The sequence below is a fragment of the Salvelinus alpinus genome, chromosome 1 (assembly GCF_045679555.1).
Source record: "Salvelinus alpinus chromosome 1, SLU_Salpinus.1, whole genome shotgun sequence".
NCBI classification, from domain to species: domain Eukaryota; kingdom Metazoa; phylum Chordata; class Actinopteri; order Salmoniformes; family Salmonidae; genus Salvelinus; species Salvelinus alpinus.
The window spans coordinates 80,798,172-80,822,801 of NC_092086.1; the positions used below are offsets into that span (position 1 = coordinate 80,798,172).

General features: G+C 45.5%; 1 protein-coding gene across 4 annotated transcripts in view; it reads right to left on the reverse strand.

Annotated features, from left to right (window-relative positions):
* hlcs (holocarboxylase synthetase (biotin-(proprionyl-CoA-carboxylase (ATP-hydrolysing)) ligase)) overlaps positions 1 to 14,875 on the reverse strand; it is a 46,142-nt gene extending 31,267 nt beyond the window's left edge. For 2 of the 4 annotated variants that reach the window (XR_011666344.1, XM_071327812.1), the window contains exons 1-5: positions 14,386 to 14,875; positions 13,781 to 13,927; positions 10,049 to 10,211; positions 8,654 to 9,708; positions 8,254 to 8,436 (exon numbers count right to left, since the gene is read on the reverse strand). Coding sequence is in view for 3 of the 4 variants with exons in the window: in XM_071327812.1 (XP_071183913.1) it covers positions 8,254 to 8,436; positions 8,654 to 9,708; positions 10,049 to 10,211; positions 13,781 to 13,927; positions 14,386 to 14,667 (1,830 nt within the window). In the remaining variant the exon portion in view is untranslated. Of the gene's footprint in view, positions 1 to 8,253; positions 8,437 to 8,653; positions 9,709 to 10,048; positions 10,212 to 13,780; positions 13,928 to 14,247; positions 14,361 to 14,385 lie in introns of those variants that run through there. The other 2 variants (XM_071327820.1, XM_071327818.1) reach the window with 2 other exon arrangements.
* Positions 14,876 to 24,630: the final 9,755 nt, after the last annotated feature.

Below are 24,630 nucleotides of genomic sequence, written 5' to 3' on the forward strand. Positions count from 1 at the left end.
AACCTTCGCTCTCTCTCCCCCGCTACTCTCTCCTCTTCCATCCTATCATCTCTTCCCTCTGCTCAAACCTTCTCCAACCTATCTCCTGATTCTGCCTCCTCAACCCTCCTCTCCTCCCTTTCTGCATCCTTTGACTCTCTATGTCCCCTATCCTCCAGGCCGGCGCGGTCCTCCCCTCCTGCTCCGTGGCTCGACGACTCATTGCGAGCTCACAGAACAGGGCTCCGGGCAGCCGAGCGGAAATGGAGGAAAACTCGCCTCCCTGCGGACCTGGCATCCTTTCACTCCCTCCTCTCTACATTCTCCTCTTCTGTCTCTGCTGCTAAAGCCAATTTCTACCACTCTAAATTCCAAGCATCTGCCTCTAACCCTAGGAAGCTCTTTGCCACCTTCTCCTCCCTCCTGAATCCTCCTCCTGAATCCTCCTCCCCCCTCCTCCCTCTCTGCTGATGACTTCGTCAACCATTTTGAAAAGAAGGTCGACGACATCCGATCCTCGTTTGCTAAGTCAAACGACACCGCTGGTTCTGCTCACACTGCCCTACCCTGTGCTTTGACCTCTTTCTCCCCTCTCTCTCCAGATGAAATCTCGCGTCTTGTGACGGCCGGCCGCCCAACAACCTGCCCGCTTGACCCTATCCCCTCCTCTCTTCTCCAGACCATTTCCGGAGACCTTCTCCCTTACCTCACCTCGCTCATCAACTCATCCTTGACCGCTGGCTACGTCCCTTCCGTCTTCAAGAGAGCGAGAGTTGCACCCCTTCTGAAAAAACCTACACTCGATCCCTCCGATGTCAACAACTACAGACCAGTATCCCTTCTTTCTTTTCTCTCCAAAACTCTTGAACGTGCCGTCCTTGGCCAGCTCTCCTGCTATCTCTCTCAGAATGACCTTCTTGATCCAAATCAGTCAGGTTTCAAGACTAGTCATTCAACTGAGACTGCTCTTCTCTGTGTCACGGAGGCGCTCCGCACTGCTAAAGCTAACTCTCTCTCCTCTGCTCTCATCCTTCTAGACCTATCGGCTGCCTTTGATACTGTGAACCATCAGATCCTCCTCTCCACCCTCTCCGAGCTGGGCATCTCCGGCGCGGCCCACGCTTGGATTGCGTCCTACCTGACAGGTCGCTCCTACCAGGTGGCGTGGCGAGAATCTGTCTCCGCACCACGTGCTCTCACCACTGGTGTCCCCCAGGGCTCTGTTCTAGGCCCTCTCCTATTCTCGCTATACACCAAGTCACTTGGCTCTGTCATATCCTCACATGGTCTCTCCTATCATTGCTATGCAGACGACACACAATTCATCTTCTCCTTTCCCCCCTCTGATAACCAGGTGGTGAATCGCATCTCTGCATGTCTGGCAGACATATCAGTGTGGATGACGGATCACCACCTCAAGCTGAACCTCGGCAAGACGGAGCTGCTCTTCCTCCCGGGGAAGGACTGCCCGTTCCATGATCTCGCCATCACGGTTGACAACTCCATTGTGTCCTCCTCCCAGAGTGCTAAGAACCTTGGCGTGATCCTGGACAACACCCTGTCGTTCTCAACTAACATCAAGGCGGTGACCCGTTCCTGTAGGTCCATGCTCTACAACATTCGCAGAGTACGACCCTGCCTCACGCAGGAAGCGGCGCAGGTCCTAATCCAGGCACTTGTCATCTCCCGTCTGGATTACTGCAACTCGCTGTTGGCTGGGCTCCCTGCCTGTGCCATTAAACCCCTACAACTCATCCAGAACGCCGCAGCCCGTCTGGTGTTCAACTTTCCCAAGTTCTCTCACGTCACCCCGCTCCTCCGCTCTCTCCACTGGCTTCCAGTTGAAGCTCGCATCCGCTACAAGACCATGGTGCTTGCCTACGGAGCTGTGAGGGGAACGGCACCTCCGTACCTTCAGGCTCTGATCAGGCCCTACACCCAAACAAGGGCACTGCGTTCATCCACCTCTGGCCTGCTCGCCTCCCTACCTCTGAGGAAGTACAGTTCCCGCTCAGCCCAGTCAAAACTGTTCGCTGCTCTGGCACCCCAATGGTGGAACAAACTCCCTCACGACGCCAGGTCAGCGGAGTCAATCACCACCTTCCGGAGACACCTGAAACCCCACCTCTTTAAGGAATACCTAGGATAGGATAAAGTAATCCTTCTAACCCCCCCCCTTAAAAGAGTTAGATGCACTATTGTAAAGTGGTTGTTCCACTGGATATCATAAGGTGAATGCACCAATTTGTAAGTCGCTCTGGATAAGAGCGTCTGCTAAATGACTTAAATGTAAATGTAATGTAAATGTATTTATATTTCCTCATAATATAATAACTAGGGGAAGTGAAAATGTACAGCTAATCCTCCAATGTGGGGAAAGTTACTAGAATTTTGAGTGAGTGGATTAATAGTCATTTCTGCCACCCCACACCCACAGAAGATACTCAGTTTAGTAAAGAGGATACGTGGTGCTCCTTTCATCTCCTCAAATTAGGTCATTTTTTTAACCTCTCAAGGCACCATCTGCTACGTAAATGTATGTGTTTAGCACCCCCTTGGCAACGAGAGAGGACAAGGATGACGGCCTAATTAGCCCAAATCCATATTTAGCAAATACAGTGATGGTTAATCAATTAGGGTCGCTGATCTGCATGCCTCAATTATCTGCTTTGTGCCAATCACAAAGGAGAGGGCGGTCACTGGAGACTGGTTGGGCCACTTAACAAGTCTGACATCTCTGGGCTTACAGGGATAAGGAGCAGGGAGCTCAGCAGGTTTCTCTATTGAAAGCACTGCCAGTGTGTCTGCTGTTGTATCTTAAAAACTAGCATAACCTGACTAGTACGAACTGAAAACATCTAAATAGTATTTAAGACAAAGAAAAACAATGTGGGCGCACAACTCCATTTTGCTCCTCCCTTCCTATAAGCAGAAACAGGAAGTACCCGTTCTAAGGTCTATTCAATGCTGGTCTGACCAATCGGAATCCATGTTTCAAGATTGTTTTGATCACGCGGACTGGGATATGTTCCGGGTAGCCTCTGAGAATAACATCGACAAATAAACGGATACTCTGACTGAGTTCATCAGGAAGTGTATAGAAGATGTTGTACCCACTGTGACTATTAAAACCTACCCAAACCAGAAACCGTTGATAGATGGCAGCATTCGCACAAAACTAAAAGTGCGAACCACTGCATTTTACCATGACAAGGTGACTGGGAATATGGCCGAATACAAACAGTGTACTTATTCCCTCCGTAAGGCAATCAAACAGGCAAAACATCAGTACAGAGACAAAGTGGAGTTGCAATTCAACAGCTCAGACACGAGACGCATGTTGCAGGGTCTACAGACAATCACGGACTATAAAGGGAAAACCAGCCACGTCACAGACACCGACGTCTTGCTTCTGGACAAGCTAAACACCTCCCGCTTTGAGGATAACACAGTGACACAGATACGGACCGCTACCAAGGACTGTGGGTTCTCCTTCTCCGTGGCCGACGTGAGTTGAGACATTTAAGCGTGTTAACCCTCGCAAGGCTGCCGGCCCAGACATCATCCCTAGCCGCTTCTTCAGAGAATGCACAGACCAGCTGGCTGCAGTGTTTACGGAGATATTCAATGTCTCCCTATCCCAGTCTGCTGTCCCCACTTGCTGCAAGATGTCCACCATTGTTACTGTACACAACAAAGCAAAGGTAACTGAACTAAATGGCTGTCGCCCCATAGCACTCACTTCTAGTTAAGGATCATATCACCTCTACCTTACCTGACACGCTAGACCCACTTCAATTTGCTTACCACCCCAATAGATCCACAGACGATGCAATCACCATTACACTGCCCTATCCCATCTGGACAAGAGGAATACCTATGTAAGAATGCTGTTCATTGACTATAGCCCAGTACAGGGAGGAGGTGAGGGCCCTGGGAGAGTGGTGCCAGAAAAATAACCTCTCACTCAACGTCAACAAAACAAAGGAGCTGATCGTTGACTTCAGGAAACAGCAGAGGGAGCACGCCCCTATCCACATCTACAGGACTGCAGTGGAGGTGGAAAGCTTCAAGTTCCTCGGCCTACACATCACTGACAATCTGAAATGGTCCACCCAGACAGACAGTGTGGTGATATAGGTGCAACAGCATCTCTTCAACCTCAGGAGGCTTAAGAAATTTGTCTTGGCCCCTAAAACACTCAAACTCTTACAGATGCACAACTGAGAGCATCCTGTCGGGCTGTATCACCACCTGGTACGGCAACTGCACCGCCCGCAACCGCTGGGCTCTGGGAAGGTGGTGTGGTCTGCCCCTGAAAAACAGCTTCTATCTCAAGGCCATCAGACTGTTAAATAGCCATCACTAGCCGGCTTCCACCCGGTTACGTAACCCTGCACCTTAGAGGCTGCTGCCCTATATACATAGACTTGGAATCACTGGCCACTTCAATAATGGAACACTAGTCACTTTAATAATATTTTAATAATGTTTACATACTGCTTAACTCATCTCATATGTATATACTGTATTCTATTCAATGCTTCAATGCTATTCTATTCAATGCTACTACATTGCTTGAGCTAATATGTAAATATTTCTTAATTCGATTATTTTAGATTTGTGTGTATTATTGTGAATTGTTAGATACTACGGTACTGTTGGAGCTAGGAACACAAGCATTTCGCTACACCCACAATAACATCTGCTAAATACGTGACCAATACAATTTGATTTTGATAATTGGTTTGTCAGATTAGAGAAAGAATAGCAGGGAAATCAGAGAGGGATGAGAGAGTAAGGAGATAGGGAGAGAAGAAGTGAGCAGTAGAGGGGAAAAGGGAAATAAACGCTCCCTTGATCAATCTGTCTGAGCACAGAGTTCCTCTGAGCAAGCCCATGCCATGTGACGGGCTAGAGCAAAGGAACCTGGGTAATAACAATAACACCAGGGCCTCCACTACAAATTCCAGAGGTTGCATTGCCAGATGCACACAGTCCATCCGCTCTAGCCAAGGTGCACAGAATACACTCTATAGAGTTCATTCTATTTCTGTGGTACACTATCTAATCCCCTCCAATTCCTCAAAGCACCTTCCATTTTCCAAGAACAATCTGGAAGCGATCCTGCATGCCCTCGCTTTCATCATCCTGGTGTATGTTTTAACAAAGTTGCTGGGGCAGTGGGGTGAAGAAGTCACAGCCCAGTCCAAACAGTCATAATTAAACTACATTTTAGGCCTTTTCGGAAACACTTTTGCATTGTCGGGCAGAGGGAGGCCAACTAGGGCCAAGTGTATGGATAAATAAATAACTTAACTTGTCAGAGTCGTTCAAGTGGGCCCATAAGATTTGCCAAGCGGAGGGCAACGGGTGTGTGACATCTCTCCTGTCCAGGGTACATTGATGTCTTTATTTGGCATTATGAGATAATGCATTGGTTTTGGGGCTCACAAATCGTGGGCAAAGTGAATTTTATTTTGAGGTACAACTGTACTGGGGTAATACGTTCTTTGATTTATTTATCAGTAAGTGCACACTTTGATAAAGAATACTCAAGAAAGTTAATCAAAGTGACTGAATTATTTGTTTTTTGCTAAGACGAATCACCACAACAAACACTATGAAATACCAGAGAGATGGAGTTGTAGTACTCATAAGGAGCAAAATAGAGATTTTCTGCCATCTAGTGGAGAGTTATTTCACCACAGGTGCATAGGAAAACTTCTGCTGTCATTTGTATCCCCTGCCAAGAGGGTACAACAGACTAGAGTAACATAACACCTGGGCTGCAGTCTTAAGACCCAGGCTGAAATAATGACATTTTCACAATCTTTTCCCAACTCAAGTGCTGCATTTCAGCACTTCTCCCTATCTGACAGACCTACTCTAGACTCTGTAGCCCTTGTGGGTTTATCTAGATTACACATAACTGCTAAGGCTGAAGCCCCTTGTGGCAAGGAGGTATATAGAAATGGAGAGCATCCAAGACTTCCGACCGTAGTTTCCAACGTAATGTTAATATCTTCGGCTGTGAGCGATAGAGAAAATAAAATAATCGGCCTCAGCAACAATAATTTGAATAATTCAATGGATGTTTTGTGCACAAAGGTGATGACTAAAGTGTCTTATTAGGAATTTTCTAATCTGACTTCTCTATGTGGCCGTCTATGGAAATTGTCTTTCTTGGCCAGGCGTCAGTTAAACTGCAGTACCGAAGCAAGACTGTAGTTGCAGTCGAAACCATGCTTCTAGACCGGAACCCTGGCCTCTTGGTGTGTGGTCCTGAGGCGTTTCACTTCCTGCTCTCAGAGGCCTGTTAGGCCAATCAGTGGCGAGAGCCTGGCATAACCCTCTGAGATGCCTCTGAAGTGGGTGAGTAAATAGTCAGTGATCCATCTCAAACACTGATTAACTCCCAGAGCTAATTCCCCACATACCACAGCAGAGCACAGCACTTTGCCGGCGGGCCTTTTCGAATGTCAATGAAAAAGTCAGGGGCCTCATCCTCAAACACAATGGAGTAATAGCCTCAGCCTGCCAGGCAGCAAGTTGACTGGGATTTATAGCTTCAGCCTGCCAGGCAGCAAGTTGACTGGGAGTAATAGCCTCAGCCTGCCAGGCAGCAAGTTGACTGGGAGTAATAGCCTCAGCCTGCCAGGCAGCAAGTTGACTGGGAATAATAATAGCCTCAGTCTGCCAGGCAGCAAGTTGACTGGGAGTAATAGCCTCAGTCTGCCAGGCAGCAAGTTGACTGGGAGTAATAGCCTCAGTCTGCCAGGCAGCAAGTTGACTGGGTGTAATAGCCTCAGCCTGCCAGGCAGCAAGTTGACTGGGAGTAATAGCCTCAGCCTGCCAGGCAGCAAGTTGACTGGGAGTAATAGCCTCAGCCTGCCAGGCAGCAAGTTGACTGGGTGTAATAGCCTCAGCCTGCCAGGCAGCAAGTTGACTGGGAGTAATAGCCTCAGCCTGTCAGGCAGCAAGTTGACTGGGAGTAATAGCCTCAGCCTGCCAGGCAGCAAGTTGACTGGGAGTAATAGCCTCAGCCTGCCAGGCAGCAAGTTGACTGGGAGTAATAGCCTCAGCCTGCCAGGCAGCAAGTTGACTGGGAGTAATAGCCTCAGCCTGCCAGGCAGCAAGTTGACTGGGAGTAATAGCCTCAGCCTGTCAGGCAGCAAGTTGACTGGGAGTAATAGCCTCAGCCTGCCAGGCAGCAAGTTGACTGGGAGTAATAGCCTCAGCCTGCCAGGCAGCAAGTTGACTGGGAGTAATAGCCTCAGCCTGCCAGGCAGCACGTTGACTGGGAGTAATAGCATTAATAGCCTCAGCCTGCTAGTAAGCGACTGGGTGCACACAGACTGGTGGCACTTTTTGAACTGTCACCACTGACATCACATAGAGAAACTGCAATGTGCACTGAGCAATAGGGTGTGTGTGTGTGTGTGTGTGTGTGTGTGTGTGTGTGTGTGTGTGTGTGTGTGTGTGTGTGTGTGTGTGTGTGTGTGTGAGAGAGAGACTCTTACGTCCAAGTCAGGCCTCACACAATTCCCCCCCCCACCAGACCATAATTGCCTGGGTAAATGTTTATTGTGGCAGCCCTAGTCCAGACACGCCCCAGACGGGCCTGAACATGTGGAAACCATTTTGATTCTTAATACATGCAAATGCATGTCCATTATAGGCAACAGGCTTAGAGCAGGTTTATGTGTCCAGAGGGCCAGTCAAAATAAGTGAGGGCAGGGCTCCACAAGAACACAAACAGTAGAGCTAGAACAGACCTTTGATCAGCAGTCAGCCTCACGGCATATCTAGTTGAGAGACTGATGAGCTAACATTGTTAAAGCAGTAGGAGTTTTTTTTTATCCAACTTGAGGACAGGAGTAATGTGAGAACTCTAATAACAGACAAGAGAGTTGAAGGTTTCCATCCCCAGTTGTCTGGATATTGTGGGGCAGGCTAGCCAGCCATGTTCACACCACAGGCCAATGTAGAAATATAGAATTTGTTACTGATCAAATGTAGGGTGGGGAAGCCTAGGTCACGTTTAGTCAGGTACATACACTATATGCAACACACTGACCGATGCAGATAGAAATACCATGAATAGAGCAGTCAGGACTCCTTAACTCTGTCAGAAGCATGTCTGTTCTACACAATATATTTCTGAATAAATATCTGCACATTCCAAAAACCTTGTGCATACTGAACACGGCTCTGGCTGGGAGAGGCTTTAGCGTTAACGGATAGGTAGCAGGGGAGGAGTCAGGTACGTACCTCAGAGGTGGCGAGGAGGTAGACAGGGCTGGCGGGCGGGGCCTGACTCTGCTCACAGCTCAGGCCCAGGGAGGTAATGATCTCCGTCAGGACCTCGTAGCGACACGCATTGCTCATCTTCAGCTCGTCAAAACCCTGAGACGACACAATATCTTCAGAGTTGGGGGCCGTCTCCAGGTGCACCTGAGGTCAGTGGTGAGAGGGCAAAGGTCAGCTGAAAGGTTAAGTGGTTGTAAAATGCACATTCATCTAAATGAATTAATATGGTATATTAATTGCTAAATAAGTTAGTTAACATGAACAGCAGCAATACTTTCCATTTATTGAGCATTGTATTTACAAATCTAGTGCTTTACATGTGAAATGAATCTTTGACTGATCGAGACAGTGGAGTGCAAACCTGACACAGCACAGCCTCCCCTCGGTCCTCTCCACGCGTCACCCTGACGATGACCATGTCCTTGTCTCCACCATCTCCGTCCCACTTCAGCTCCCCCCAGACTTCTGTCTCTCCAGGGTCCCCACCACTCTGCAGCTCCCTGACAAACACACTCCCGCTGGCAAGCACGCTCAGATCCAGCTCTGTGGTATCAGCCTTGGTGAAGCTTAGCCTGCAGATCTGGCTCCTCCTGCTCTTCCTGGGCACCAGGGCCAGCCCCGTGGGGCAGAGGGTGGAGGAGAGCCCCAGGACCCTGCCACCCTGCTCCAGGTATGCAAGGAAACGGGCCTGGAGCTGGGGGGTAAGGGGTTCGTCTGAGGCCAGCACTAGCAGGGTGGCACTCTCCAGCCAGGGTTCACTGAGGGCTTGCTGGGGCCTCAGGGGGTACACCGTGTAGCTGTCCATGTCGATGCACTCGCCCAGCAGCGAACGCATCCTCTGGAACCTCTCCTGGCAGCCACCCGTGAACACCAGCACGTTGGGGGGCTTCCCGGTAACGTTGACCCGCCGGCTTTGACCAACAAAGCTCTCTGCCTCATCCTCCTCAAACTCGTCCAGAGTCTCGTCCCCGCTGTCCGTGCATGTGGCGTAGTCATCGGGAAGGTCAGGGATGTTGTCGACCGAGGCGTACTTGACGGAGAGGATGGTGCTGTTCTCCAGCTCCAGGCACTCGTGGCAGCTGGAGAGGTGGAGGTGGCGGCCGTGGCCCTCCATGTGCTGGTGGTTGATGCCAAGTGAGTTGTCCCCGCTGTCCACCCCAGGGCTGGCTCCTCGTAGGGGCTCGGAGCCTCGTCTTTCCACTAAAGCCCTCTGGATCTCTGGCGGTTGGAGCAGGCTGCACTTCCTATTTTGTGTTAGCTGGAGGTCGCCTCTCACTGAGAGTACCTCCCACTCGCAGGGAGAAGGCTCAGAGAGGATGATCTCAGTCTGTTTTTTGAGGGAGAGGGAAGTGATGTGCTTTTCCGACTTTCCCTTCTCCAGAAGTTCTTTGAACGCAGATTCTCGGAGCAGGACAGCTGGGGAAATGAGTACAAAGGGCAATATTTGAATTGCAAAATGTGTCCCTCTCTCAGTTTTAAGCAATGTGAAAAAATGTCACAATAGACTTGGAAAACTGATTTGTATCATGTTTTTGGATATAGCCTAGCTAAGTGAAGTTCTGAGATGGCATTCGCCAAGAACTGAAACTTATCTGCAGTTAGGAAAAAAATTGCCTCTTTTAAAAATAACCTTAAAAATACTAACATTTATATTTTAAATATCCTAGGTTTACAATAAAGTTGAGGATAGGTATAAAACTGTATATACACACACGAGATGAGAAACCATTGACATTTTTGCAATAACGACACTCACAGACTATCTTTGAAGGCACTAGTCCATTGTCCAGCTGAAGGCGATCTTCCATAAACGCCACCCCAAGGCGGCTGAAGTTGTCAACGCTGGCCTGAGCCACGGCCCTGAACGGCTGCACTGGGCTACAGGCCAGAGGGAGACAGTAGTCTGACCACTTCAGCACCTAGACAACACAGCATAGTACACAGGTCAGTAGGATTTAACCGTTAGTGGACGGTGGAAGGAAAAGAGGATCATATCAGACTTAGTTTTCTAGATTAGTTGGGATCGGGATTAGTTCAACAATCAACAGAACATAGATACTGCACTGCTTTACCACTTTTGAGTAACTAAGCAAAATCTACCTGATGCCTGAGTAAAATAACAATTTGTGTGTTTAAAGGGACCTTTAAATGGCTGAAGGGGAATTAAGGATTTCCTCTCCAACCAAAACACTTTGGCTCCAGGATCTTAACATGGCATCTCAAGTGTCAGTTGACCCTCCATATTAAAGACCTGCTTTTTAAAACATGACTTCCAAAAGGCCAGAGGCTCTGTCTTCCCTTGAGTCTTTTGAAGGAAAACAGCCCAATCGAACAGAGTGGGGTTTCACTGTCCAGTGCAGTCCCACCCAGACGTGAGGAACAATGGAGCGGAAGTAAACACTCAGAAGGAAAGAAAGTGCCCTGTCTAAGGTTCAAATCCTCTGTCCAGTCAGCAAAAGAGAGCATTCCCCCCCCGAACTATACAAGCATAGTCTCAAAAACCCGACCCTAGGCAACAGTAACTAGTGCAGGGGTCTCCAACCAGTCGATCGCAAGCTAACAGTAGCTCACAGCCCACCTATGAGTAGCTCACCAAACAATTCTGAAAGTATGTGCAATTTTCACGTGTTCCACCGCAAACTGTCATAAACAAATCTCACAAGCATCCAACACCAACAAGCTACTATCTAATCAACGCAACAGTGACATTATCCCACCACACCTGGTTAAGCACCACTGGCTTAAAAAGCCAAACCTAACACAATATCTGCCAATTAATTTCCAGCAATATTGCCCGTCTGTCTGTGTGGTGCACGCTTTTGTCTATCACTCTATGTGTAGCCAAGTTGATGTGATAACCGTCTTGTGGGTTGACAGAAATACTTTCCCCAAAACTTTCTCAATTAAAATGTTAACTGCAAAGTAGGCTTACCTGGCAGAAGTATATCATTTGCATCTATTATTTACAAACTTTGCTATGAAACGAGCAGAAAAACATTAGACTGCACATTCCTCACTTGCTACAGTGAACAAAAACATAAATGCAACATGTAAAGTGTTGGTCTCATGTTTCATGAAATTAAAGATCCCAGAAATGTTCCATAAGCACAACCGAAGAATTTCTGCACAAACGGTCAGAAACCGTCTCAGGGAAACTCATCTGTGTGCTGGTCATCCACACCAGGGTCTTGACATGACTGCAGTTCAGCGTTGTCACTGACTTCAGTGGGAAAACGCTCACCTTCGATGGCCACTGGCATAGAAGTGTGCTCTTCACGGATGAATCACAGTTTCAACTGTACCGGGCAGATGGCAGATAGCGTGTATGGAGTCGTGTGGGCGAGCGCTTGCTGATGTCAACGTTGTGAACAGAGTGCCCCATTTTATCGATGGCAATTTGAATGCACAGAGATACCATGATGAGATCCTGAGGCCTATTGTCATGCCATTCATCCGCCGCCATCACCTCATGTTTCAGCATGATAATGCACGGCCCCATGTCGCAAAGATCTGTACATAATTCCTGGAAGCTGAAAATGTCTTAGTTCTTCCATGGCCTGCATACTCACCAGACATGTCACCCATTGAGCATGTCTGGGATGCTTTGGATCGACGTGTACGAGTGTGTTCCAGTTCCAGGCCAATATCCAGAAACTTTGCACAGACGTTGAAGAGGAGTGGTACAACATTTCACAGGCCACAATCTACAGCCTGATCAACTATATGCCAAAGAGATGTTTCACACTGCATGAGGGGAAACAAATGGTGGTCACACCAGATACTGACTGGCTTTCTGATCCACGCCACTACCTTTAAAAGGTATCTGTGACCTATCCCCACCCATTACATTTTTACTTGTTGCATTTATATTTTTGTTCAGTGTTAGTTTTGTCACATACAGTGCCTTGCAAAAGTATTCATCCCCCTTGGCGTTTTTCCTATTTTGTTGCATTACAACCTGTAATTTAAATTGATTTTATGTAATGAACATAAACAAAATAGTCCAAATTGGTGAAGTGAAATTGTTTCAAAAAATAACAAACGGAAAAGTGGTGTGTGCATATGTATTCACACCCTTTGCTATGAAGCCCCTAAATAAGATCTGGTGCAACAAATGAACTTCAGAAGTCACATAATTAGTTAAATAAGTCCATCTGTGTGCAATCTAAGTGTCACATGATCTGTCACATGATCTGAGTAGATATACACCTGTTCTGAAAGGCCCCAGAGTCTGCAACACCATGAAGACCAAGGAGCTCTCCAAACAGGTCAGGGACAAAGTTGTGGGGAAGTACAGATCAGGGTTGGGTTATAAAAATAAAAAAATATCCAAGACTTTGAACATCCCATGGAGCACCATTAAATCCGTTATTAAAAAAACGGAAAGAAAATGGCACCCCAACAAACCTGCCAAGAGAGGGCCGCCCAACAAAACTCACAGACAAGGCAAGGATGGCATTAATCAGAGGCAACAAAGAGACCAAAGACGACCCTGAAGGAGCTGCAAAGCTCCACAGCGGAGATTGGAGTATCTGTCCAAACGACCACTTTAAGCCGTACACTCCACAGAGCTGGGCTTTATGGAAGAGTGGCCAGAAAAAGCCATTCCTTAAAGAAAACAATAAGCAAACCCTTTCGGTGTTTGCCAAAAGGCATGTGGGAGACTCCCCAAACATATGGAAGAAGGTACTCTGGTCAGATGACACTATGGCGCAAACCCAACACCACCATCCCCAGAGTGAAGCATGGTGGTGGCAGCATCATGCTGTGGGGATGTTTTTCCATCAGCAGGGACTGGGAAACTGGTCAGAACTGAAGGAATGATGGATGGTGCTAAATATAAAGAAATTCTTGAGGGAAACCTGTTTCAGTCTTCCAGAGGTTTGAGACTGGGGCGGAGGTTCACCTTCCAGCAGGACAATGACCCTAAGCATACTGCTAAAGCAACACTTGAGTGGTATAAGGGGAGACCTTGAAATGTCTTTGAATGGCCTAGTCAAAGCCCAGACCTCAATCCAATTGAGAAACTGTGGTATGACTTAAAGATTGCTGTACACCAGTGAACCCATCCAACTTGAAGGAGCTGGAGCAGTTTTGCCTTGATGAATGGGCAAAAATCCCTGTGGCTAGATGTGCCAAGCTTATTGAGACATACCCCAAGATGCTTGCAGCTGTAATTTCTGCAAAAGGTGGCTGTACAAAGTATTGACTTTTTTTGTGGGGGGGGGGGGGTAGCTACGCGTGCTCAAGTTCTGTTTTTCTTTGTCTTATTTCACAAAATATTTTGCATCTTCAAAGTTGTAGGCATGTTGTGCAAATCAAATGAGAAACCCCCCCCAAAAATATTTTTTTTATTCCTGGTTGTAAGGCAACTAAATAGGAAAAATGCCAAGTGGGTGAATACTTTTGCAAGCCACTGTATATGCTTGACAGTCTACAAAAACTGACAGTTTCTTTGCTTCTCGATAAATATACTTGTGATCCATACTTTTTTATTTTCTGTAGTGTGGTGAGCCTGGCTGCCCACTCTTTGTCCTGATGTAGCCTCTATGATGAAAGAAATGTTCTCTATCCGTGGGCCACAACTCAGAGAGGACCCCCACAAAAGAGTCCACTTGCTGAGGTCCTCACATGCCTAGGAACAATAATACAGACAACATATACACTGATCTACAGTATGGACACTGATGGTATGGATAGATATTAAAGCATGTTTTAGAAAGTTAGTATGATCATTAGACATTAGTAAGACTATCACATATACGAAACTATGTAAAATGACTAACATATCATGTAAGTTTATGTGCACCAAAAATCTGACAAATTCACATCAGAATTGACTGGATTTTGACGGATTAGCTATTTACCTCAGAGCATGCACAAACTGATAGCTAATAACGGAGGCCTATTTCACATTTTCGTGCTCTGAATGGACCCGAGCAGCAGAATGCGTACCTTCACGCCTGTCATTTAGCTGGCAAGCTGATCTTGCCCATTCATTGATAGCGGAGTAGCTTATGTTTTTTGACAAGTCAAGGCCTCGGATGGTAGCTAACATACTAGCTAGCTAGCTATATCAAACAAACGTGTCACCTGAGGTTCGGTTATGTAAATAGCCTTGTCGCCCAACTTGAGAAAAACGTCCTCCTCAGGCAGAGGTGGACTGAGCTGCTTATTGACACTTTGCAGGCAGGTTGGTTGTCCTTTCTGAAGTTGAGGCTTCCCCAGTGGATTCAAGGCACAGAATGTAAAGCTAACGTTACTTGCATTGGTTTTGCTCCCCCCGCACAATCTGTGCAGGGTGCTCCGAATTACCACTGTGTAGCACTTTTGAAAGCGCACCCAAAGGTAGACGTAGCACAACGTTATTAGCATTTTCTTTACATTTGGAAAGCCGTTTTTGAGCCCATATGGTATGGCCTCTCTGCACAGAGCTCAGATTCGACCTGACCGTGGCTGCCCTGTTGTTGACAGAATGGCTCTTCCCACTACAAATCGTCAATACGCATGCTCGCAGACGAGTAGCACAGTTTCTAAACCCAGAGGCACAACCTCGCGAGACTTCCGAGAACACTTGCGAAACAGACCAGCCCGGGGGTTTGAGAAGTGAACACATCTTCTTTAGTTATTAATTTTCTCAAATAAAAGCATAACCTAGATCCAAGCCAATGTTTTAAGTATATGAACTTGTTATTACTCCAACCACGTGAGAACAACAAACTGATACGTTTTCAGTTTCGTCAAAAACAACTTTATATCGAAGGAGAGCCTTTGATTACACGGTTTGCACATGCGCAGTTTGGCGCGAGACGATCGTTAGACCCAATGACGTGTTTGTACGCATGAATTTAGCAAGCCAACGTCGCCATTAACTCTCCGACAAGTGTGATCAGGGGATGTCTATTGGAGAAGCAGTTTTAGTCTATCTTCCTACTGTAATGTCTTTGCTAGTGGTGCTCGGGTCAGCTGTTTGCTCACCTGCAACCGCCCGACTAGGCCTATGAGACTGAAAATCGAAATTGCACTGTAGGCTACAGTCAGAGACAGCGGAACGATTTTTTTGGTAGCTTGATTTAGATATGTTTTTGCTTATAATTTCCGATTTTTTGGCAGACTATTTTCTAGTCAACTTGTCTGTAATTGTACCGAACAAAAATATAAATGCAACAATTACAGTTACAGTTCAGTTGGAAGTTATTCAATAGAAATGAATTCATTAGGCCTTAATCTATGGGTTACATGACTGAGAATACAGATATGCATATGTTGGTCACAGATACAGTGCATTTGGAAAATATTCAGACCCTTTGACTTTTTCCAAATTGTGTTATGTTACAGCCTTATTCTAAAATGTATTAAATAGTTGTTTGCCTTCATCAATCTACATGATTTTAGAAATTTTTGCAAATCAAAAAAAAAAAAATACAACTGAAATATTAAATCAAATCAAGTTTATTTTATATAGCCCTTCGTACATCAGCTAATATCTCGAAGTGCTCTACAGAAACCCAGCCTAAAACCCCAAACAGCAAGCAATGCAGGTGTAGAAGCACGGTGGCTAGGAAAAACTCCCTAGAAAGGCCAAAACCTAGGAAGAAACCTAGAGAGGAACCAGGCTATGAGGGGTGGCCAGTCCTCTTCTGGCTGTGCCGGGTGGAGATTATAACAGAACATGGCCAAGATGTTCAAATGTTCATAAATGACCAGCATGGTCAAATAATAATAATCACAGTAGTTATCGAGGGTGTAGCAAGTCAGCACCTCAGGAGTAAATGTCAGTTGGCTTTTCATAGCCGATCATTAAGAGTATCTCTACCGCTCCTGCGGTCTCTAGAGAGTTGAAAACAGCAGGTCTGGGACAGGTAGCACGTCCGGTGGACAGGTCAGGGTTCCATAGCCGCAGGCAGAACAGTTGAAACTGGAACAGCAGCAAGGCCAGGTGGACTGGGGACAGCAAGGAGTCATCATGCCCGGTAGTCCTGACGCATGGTTCTAGGGCTCAGGTCCTCCGAGAGAGAGAAAGAAAGAGAGAAGGAGAGAATTAGAGAGAGCATACTTAAATTCACACAGGACACCGGATAAGACAGGAGAAGTACTCCAGATATAACCAACTGACCCTAGCCCCCCGACACATAAACTACTGCAGCATAAATACTGGAGGCTGAGACAGGAGGGGTCAGGAGACACTGTGGCCCCATCCAATGATACCCCCGGACAGGGCCAAACAGGAAGGATATAACCCCACCCACTTTGCCAAAGCACAGCCCCCGCACCACTAGAGGGATATCTTCAACCACCAACTTACAATCCTGAGACAAGGCCGAGTATAGCCCACAAAGATCTCCACCACAGCACAAACCAAGGGGGGGCGCCAACCCAAACAGGAAGATCACATCAGTAACTCAACCCACTCAAGTGACGCACCCCTCCTAGGGACGGCATGAAAAAGCACCAGTAAGCCAGTGACCCAGCCCCTGTAATAGGGTTAGAGGCAGAGAATCCCAGTGGAGAGAGGGAAACCGGCCAGGCAGAGACAGCAAGGGCGGTTCGTTGCTCCAGAGCCTTTCCGTTCACCTTCACACTCCTGGGCCAGACTACACTCAATCATATGACCTACTGAAGAGATAAGTCTTCAGTAAAGACTTAAAGGTTGAGACCGAGTCTGCGTCTCTCACACGGGTAGGCAGACCATTCCATAAAAATGGAGATCTATAGGAGAAAGCCCTGCCTCCAGCTGTTTGCTTAGAAATTCTAGGGACAATTAGGAGGCCTGCGTCTTGTGACCGTAGCGTACGTGTAGGTATGTACGGCAGGACCAACTCGGAAAGATAGGTAGGAGCAAGCCCATGTAACGCTTTATAGGTTAACAGTAAAACCTTGAAATCAGCCCTTGCCTTAACAGGAAGCCAGTGTAGGGAAGCTAGCACTGGAGTAATATGATCAAATTTCTTGGTTCTAGTCAGGATTCTAGCAGCCGTATTTAGCACTAACTGAAGTTTATTTAATGCTTTATCCGGGTAGCCGGAAAGTAAAGCATTGCAGTAGTCTAACCAAGAAGTAACAAAAGCATGGATTAATTTTTCTGCATCATTTTTGGACAGAAAATTTCTGATTTTTGCAATGTTACGTAGATGGAAAAAAGCTGTCCTTGAAACAGTCTTGATATGTTCGTCAAAAGAGAGATCAGGGTCCAGAGTAACGCCGAGGTCCTTCACAGTTTTATTTGAGACGACTTTACAACCATCAAGATTAATTGTCAGATTTAACAGAAGATCTCTTTGTTTCTTCGGACCTAGAACAAGCATCTCTGTTTTGTCCGAGTTTAAAAGTAGAACGTTTTCAGCCATCCACTTCCTTATGTCTGAAACACAGGCTTCTAGCGAGGGCAATTTTGGGGCTTCACCATTTTTACACCAAATGTACAGCTGTGTGTCATCCGCATAGCAGTGAAAGTTAACATTATGTTTTCGAATGACATCCCCAAGAGGTCAAATATAATACAATGATCGATGGTATCAAAGGCAGCACTAAGGTCTAGTAGCATGAGGACAGATGCAGAGCCTCGGTCTGACGCCATTAAAAGGTCATTTACCACCTTCACAAGTGCAGTCTCAGTGCTATGATGGGGTCTAAAACCAGACTGAAGCATTTCGTATACATTGTTTGTCTTCAGGAAGGCAGTGAGTTGCTGCGCAACAGCTTTTTCTAAATTTTTTGAGAGGAATGGAAGATTCGATATAGGCCGATAGTTTTTTATATTTTCTGGGTCAAGGTTTGGTTTTTCAAGAGAGGCTTTATTACTGCCACTTTTAGTGAGTTTGGTACACATCCGGTGGATAGAGAGCCATTTATTATGTTCAACATAGGAGGGCCAAGCACATGAAGCCGCTCTTTCAGTAGTTTAGTTGGAATAGGATCCAGTATGCAGCTTGAAGGTGTCAGGACCCGGTGCGAGAAACAGTCACTAATAATCGTCAGAACCCAGAAGATGAGGCAGACACAGCAGTACTAGAGATGGTGGTTTAATTAAAGAACAAAATCTTCAGGCAAAGAAACTAAATCCACAATGTCCAAAAATAAAGCCAAGAGGCACAAAATGGAAATCCTCCAAAATACAAAAGAAACTCCACAAAGTGGTAAAAAAACAGCAGGGAAAAACAAACCTCAAAAGACTACTCAAATAATACACAAGAACTAAACCAGAGAACCTATGGAAAATCCAACAAGAGAAATATCTGTATAAAACAAGGCTTGGGCTGGGGCTGGGTGCTAACTTACAAACACTGAGCAAGGAACTGAGGAACACACAGGGTTTAAATACTAACAAGGGAACGACCCACAGGTGCAAACAATAATTAGAGCAAGAAAAAACAAAAGGTACAAAAAAGGTGCAATGGGGACATCTAGTGACCAAAACCCGAACAGTCTTGGCCAAAACCTGACAGAAGGTTTAGAGGCCATGATTATTTTCATCATTGTGTCAAGAGATATTGTACTAAAACACTTAAGTGTCTCTCTTGATCCTAGGTCCTGGCAGAGTTGTGCAGACTCAGGACAGCTGAGCTTTGGAGGAATACGCAGATTTAAAGAGGAGTCCGTAATTTGCTTTCTAATGATCATGATCTTTTCCTCAAAGAAGTTCATGAATTTATTACTGCTGAAGTGAAAGCCATCCTCACTTGGGGAATGCTGCTTTTTAGTTAGCTTTGCAACAGTATCAAAAAGAAATGTTGGATTGTTCTTATTTTCCTCAATTAAGTTGGAAAAGTAGGATGATCGAGCAGCAGTGAGGGCTCTTCGATACTGCACGGTACTGTCTTTCCAAGCTAGTCGGACGACCTCCAGTTTGGTGTGGCGCCATTTCCGTTCCAATTTTCTGGAAGCTTGCTTCAGAGCTCGGGTATTTTCTGTATACCAGGGAGCTAGTTTCTTATGACAAATGTTTTTAGTTTTTAGGGGTGCAACTGCATCTAGGGTATTGTGCAAGGTTAAATTGAGTTCCTCAGTTAGGTGGTTAACTGATTTTTGTCCTCTGACGTCCTTGGGTAGGCAGAAGGAGTCTGGAAGGGCATCAAGGAACCTTTGTGTTGTCTGAGAATTTATAGCACGACTTTTGATGCTCCTTGGTTGGGGTCTGAGCAGATTATTTGTTGCGATTGCAAACATAATAAAATGGTGGTCCGATAGTCCAGGATTATGAGGAAAAAGATCTACAACATTTATTCCATGGGACAAAACTAGGTCCAGAGTATGACTGTGGCAGTGAGTAGGTCCAGAGACATGTTGGACAAAACCCACTGAGTCGATGATGGCTCCAAAAGCCTTTTGGAGTGGGTCTGTGGACTTTTCCATATGAATATTAAAATCCCCAAAAATTTGAATATTATCTGCTATGACTACAAGGTCCGATAGGAATTCAGGGAACTCAGTGAGGAACGCTGTATATGGCCCAGGAGGCCTGTAAACAGTAGCTATAAAAAGTGATTGAGTAGGCTGCATAGATTTCATGACTAGAAGCTCAAAAGACGAAAACGTCATTTTTTTTGTTGGTAAATTGAAATTTGCTATCGTAAATGTTAGCAACACCTCCGCCTTTGCGGGATGCACGGGGGATATGGTCACTAGTGTAACCAGGAGGTGAGGCCTCGTTTAACACAGTAAATTCATCAGGCTTAAGCCATGTTTCAGTCAGGCCAATCACATCAAGATTATGATCAGTGATTAGTTCATTGACTATAACTGCCTTTGAAGTGAGGGATCTAACATTAAGTAGCTCTATTTTGAGATGTGAGGTATCACGATCTCTTTCAATAATGGCAGGAATGGAGGAGGTCTTTATCCTAGTGAGATTACTAAGGCGAACACCGCCATGTTTAGTTTTGCCCAACCTAGGTCGAGGCACAGACACAGTCTCAATGGGGATAGCTGAGCTGACTACACTGACTATGCTAGTGGCAGACTCCACTAAGCTGGCAGGCTGTCTAACAGCCAATTACATAAGTAATTACATAAGTATTCAGAACTTAAATTAAAGGTTCAATTAATAAAGCCACATACACACAGGCAGCTCCAAAATGCAGGTGTTTCAGCCTAGCTCAGTGCTTTCTGTGGTGGTGGGGCATGCATTTGTTGAGATGCATTTGTTGAGTAAGGATGAATATGTTGGAGACCCATTTGAGGTGCCAAAAATTGTGAAGTTTGCACTGGGAAAAGTGGAGTCTCAGAGTGACCAGGATTTCTGAAGAACAGGCAGCCTCAAAAGAATCTGGACAACAGAAGTTTTGTGTTTTGAACATCGGAGTAGAGCACCCGTCAAAGGAGTCATCTCAGGGGTGACGACGGATGTTCAGGTTGAAAACCTGAAGATAATTCCTGGTGTGGTTGGTGCCCGGTATCTAACCCGCTGGGTGAAAGGAGAAAAAGTGTCGGTCCTGTTTTTTGATAAAGAGCAAATAACTACGCATGTGAAGCTTGGTTAACTAAGATACGCCGTTTGAGCTTTCGTCCCCAAACCATTGCAGTGTAAGAATTGTAAAGGATTGGCCATGTTTCAAATGTGTGCAGATGGACAGAGTATTGAAGAATGATGTGTTGAAGGACGACAGTGTTGCAGTTGTGGTGGGATAATGATCCCCAATTCCTGGAGTGTGCTGTAAGGGTGAAGAAGATTGAGGTGGCAAGTTAGAACAATGAATCGAATCTCCTATGCGGATGCGATGAAAATAATTTAGAAAACATGTGATGCTAGGGAAGATACGGTAGTGTTAAAAATGTGGATTTTGTGGAGTTCATTGCTATAGTTAAACTGTACGGCACGTCTCAAAGAAATCTAAGGAACTGGACATTATTGTGGCTGCGGCAGAAAGGTTTTTGGGACTTAAGGATTTTACATTTGAAGACCTGAACTTTCAGGTTCCCCTTGAGCCTGTGTAGGGATTTTTAAAATTTATTTTTTAACAGAAAAGTAGTTAATGTTTATTCTTTTGTATTTTAATCCATTTTTGGAATCCTGTTTCCAACCTGCACAGTAGGTGGCGGAATGCACTTTAAATTGTGCGATCGCAAATATACCATAGTAGAAGTAGTTTTTGGTGTGGTAGAAGTTATTTATTTGGTTTAGATTTTTTTTTCATGGTAGTACAGAATTGGGCAGATCATGATTGATCGTACATTCCAGCACAGTAGGTCCCGGCATTCACTTAAACGATTGTTTGCGGACTGCCGTGATATCGTAGAAGTATTCAGGCCTGGGAATTTAGTGGAGAATGTCTCTCCGTGGGGACTGGTCCCCTATGCAAGTTTCCATGTCTTGTCTGTTTGGGTGATTGCTGTGATCGCAATGGACCAGTGTCTGCGGAATGCAAATTCTTACTGGCGAATTCGAGTGAGTAAGTGGGCGGCTGCGCTGACGACGAACTGAAGCTAAAATGGTGATCTAAGAGCAGAGGACCGAGAGAGGCATTGGTACATCACACATCTAGGAGCTTTAGCTCCTCTAAGTAAGGGACGTGATTCTTCCTGTGTTCCCCTTACAGGCTGACTACACCACTCGCGTCGCGTGCGCGAGCGTTGCAAAATAAATTTTGAAATCCATGTTATTCAATTATTGCACCCACACTGCTTGCGCACCAACGAGCGTCTGCGACACCAGGGCTAAAATAGATGTCGTTCCTATTTCTGACTGCAAGTCCTGCCTCTCCCATCTCCTCATTGGTTTATAGAAGCAGGTACCCACGTGCCATCTCCTCATTGGTTATACCCACGTGGGTGATAGAAAGACAAACTGTTTTGCCGGTAGTCGTGGTAATACAATGAACGTTTAGATGCGATCACCATATAATTTAAAGATGAAAAAGCCTGGAAGGAGGAGAGATGACTAGAAACGATTCGGTTGGCCGTTTTATGTGTGGATTAATTGTCGGAGTAGAGATCCTTGTGCATTTCAGGTAAAATAACAACTCATTGTTTATATCCCAGGACAAATTAGCTAGCAAATGCAAGCTAGCCAAATAGGACAAATTAGTTAGCAAGTGTAAGCTAGCTAGCTAAATTGCCATAAAGGTTTAATGCTTTTCGGGCCTATCCCCAAAATAATGTAATTGGTTCAGAGTTTGTTTTGATATTTTAACCTGCGTGTCATTATCGCATTTGGTGTGGGGGGACAAAATACATTTATGCACGATGGCGCACGTGCGCAGCCGGTTTGGGTTCTGTGTCAGACCGGGCGCATTCCAGGACAGGGAGCTGTGCGGATCTGGATATCACCATACAGAGGTTTATTTTGTGGGGATATGCTTCTCGTCGGGCCCTAGAAATCGAGAACCTATCCCCACCCTGTTGTCTTGTCTGTTTTCCCTATTTTGTCCTATAGTAGAACGTCCGTTAGAGGGGTTGGCAGAGTAGAGCAGGGCCAAGGGTGGGTCCCATATTGTGTACAGCTCCAGAGCGAGATTGTAGTGCCTTTCACCATATTGTTTGCAGTGCTTTCCCTTAGAATAACTATCTTGTTGCAGTGCCATATAATACTTCAGTGGTGTGAGATTTGCAGTGCCATATCAAAATAATTCCGTGTGCAGCTGATCTTTTGCATAGCCGATATTTACCTGAGGGAGTCAGGGGGAGGGTAACCTACCTGAGGGGAGGCCTTATTGTGACGTCACAGTCCGGGAAATCGTGCAGTCTGCTGTGGGAGGTGGGGAAACGGGGTCCGATCCATGTTAACCCATGAATTTAAATTAAAACTTACCATGAGCATACTTACCTGTCCTGGTCATCTGTGTTGGTTGTGTGCTGGAGAACATTAAATCCTGTGTTGGGTGGTGAGAAAAGGGGTTCACACTAAACTGTGACAGACGTACTGTGAAATTCTCTAAAATTATGTAGGAGGTGGCTTATGGTAAAAACATTAACATTTAAATTCTCTGGCAACAGTTCTGGTGGACATTCCTTCAGTCAGCATGCCAATTGCATGCTCCCTCAACTTGAGATATCTGTGGCATGGTGTGGTGTGACAAAACTACACATTTTATAGTGTCCTTTTATTGTCCCCAGCACAAGGTCCACCTGTGTAATGATCATGCTTTTTAATCAGCTTCTTGATATGACACACCTGTCAGGCGGATGGATAGTCTTGGCAAAGGCAAAATGCTCACTAACTGGTATGTAAATGAAATTGAGAAGATTTTTGTGAATATGGAAAATGTCTGATCTTATTTCGGCTCATGAAACATGGAACCAACATTTTACATGTTGCGTTTTATATTTTTGTTCAGTGCAAGTACATGCAGCGTATCTTCTGTCATTAGCCTAGTCCATATGTTTTCCTAGAAGACTAAATAAACCCTTGCTCACCAGAATGTTATAAATCAATAGAATGAATGTCCAAATGACATCAGTTTGACTTGTTGTAAAGAAATAAAAAGCTGTGAAAACGACCCAACATTTTGTGCTGTCTGTGCCCAATGTTTGTAACATGTTTTGTGCTGCTGCTATGTGTTGCTACTGTACCATGTTGTCATGTTGTGTTGCTGCCATGCTATGTTGTCTTAGGTCTCTCTCTTTATGTAGGGTTGTGGTGTCTCTTGTCGTGATGTGTGTTTTGTCCTATAATTGTATTTTTATTCCCAGCCCCCGTCTCCGGGGGCTGGGAATAAAATTTGTTGTTAACTGACTTGCCTTGTTAAAAAAAAAAAAATTGTTTGATAAGATTTCAGTTCAGCTTGGATGCATAGCCTATTTTATGTGGTTTAAATACTGATTTTATGATGCTGATAGCGCCTCTACAGACTGTATCTAACTGTGCATTCCCATTCTCTCAAGATGCTGAAAGAAAGACATCTTTTTCCACTCCTCTTCCCGAGTCAACATTTAGCCTACATTTGGATAAATTTACTGCAAAAAATGCTTAATTCTGCAGGAGTTAATATTAAGGCTGTGTGAGGTTATAGACCTACAGTCAGTTTCCAGAGTTCAGTCTTATTGAACCCATCTGAACTGAACTGTAGTTCCCTTCATGTGCCATAAGCCTATTTGAAGTCCAGTCTTGTGACTGTCAACTTTGTATAGTGCCTCATATCACACAACATTGCGGCACTGCTATCATCCTCTTTTACCACTTCACCAAATCTTTCCCAAATATTACTTTTCTGGCCGTCCCTTGTCTTTATTTTCAAGTCAACATATCGCAGCTTTTCTCTTATTGAAATAAACCAAGACATTGTCCTTCTTGCCTCAGTGGATGTACATGTACTTTTTCTGCCTGTTCTCAAAAGTGTTTGGTGATTGACTGTAGGCTATTTGGCACGCATAAAGTTAGGCCCTAAAGTTTAGGCTTACCCA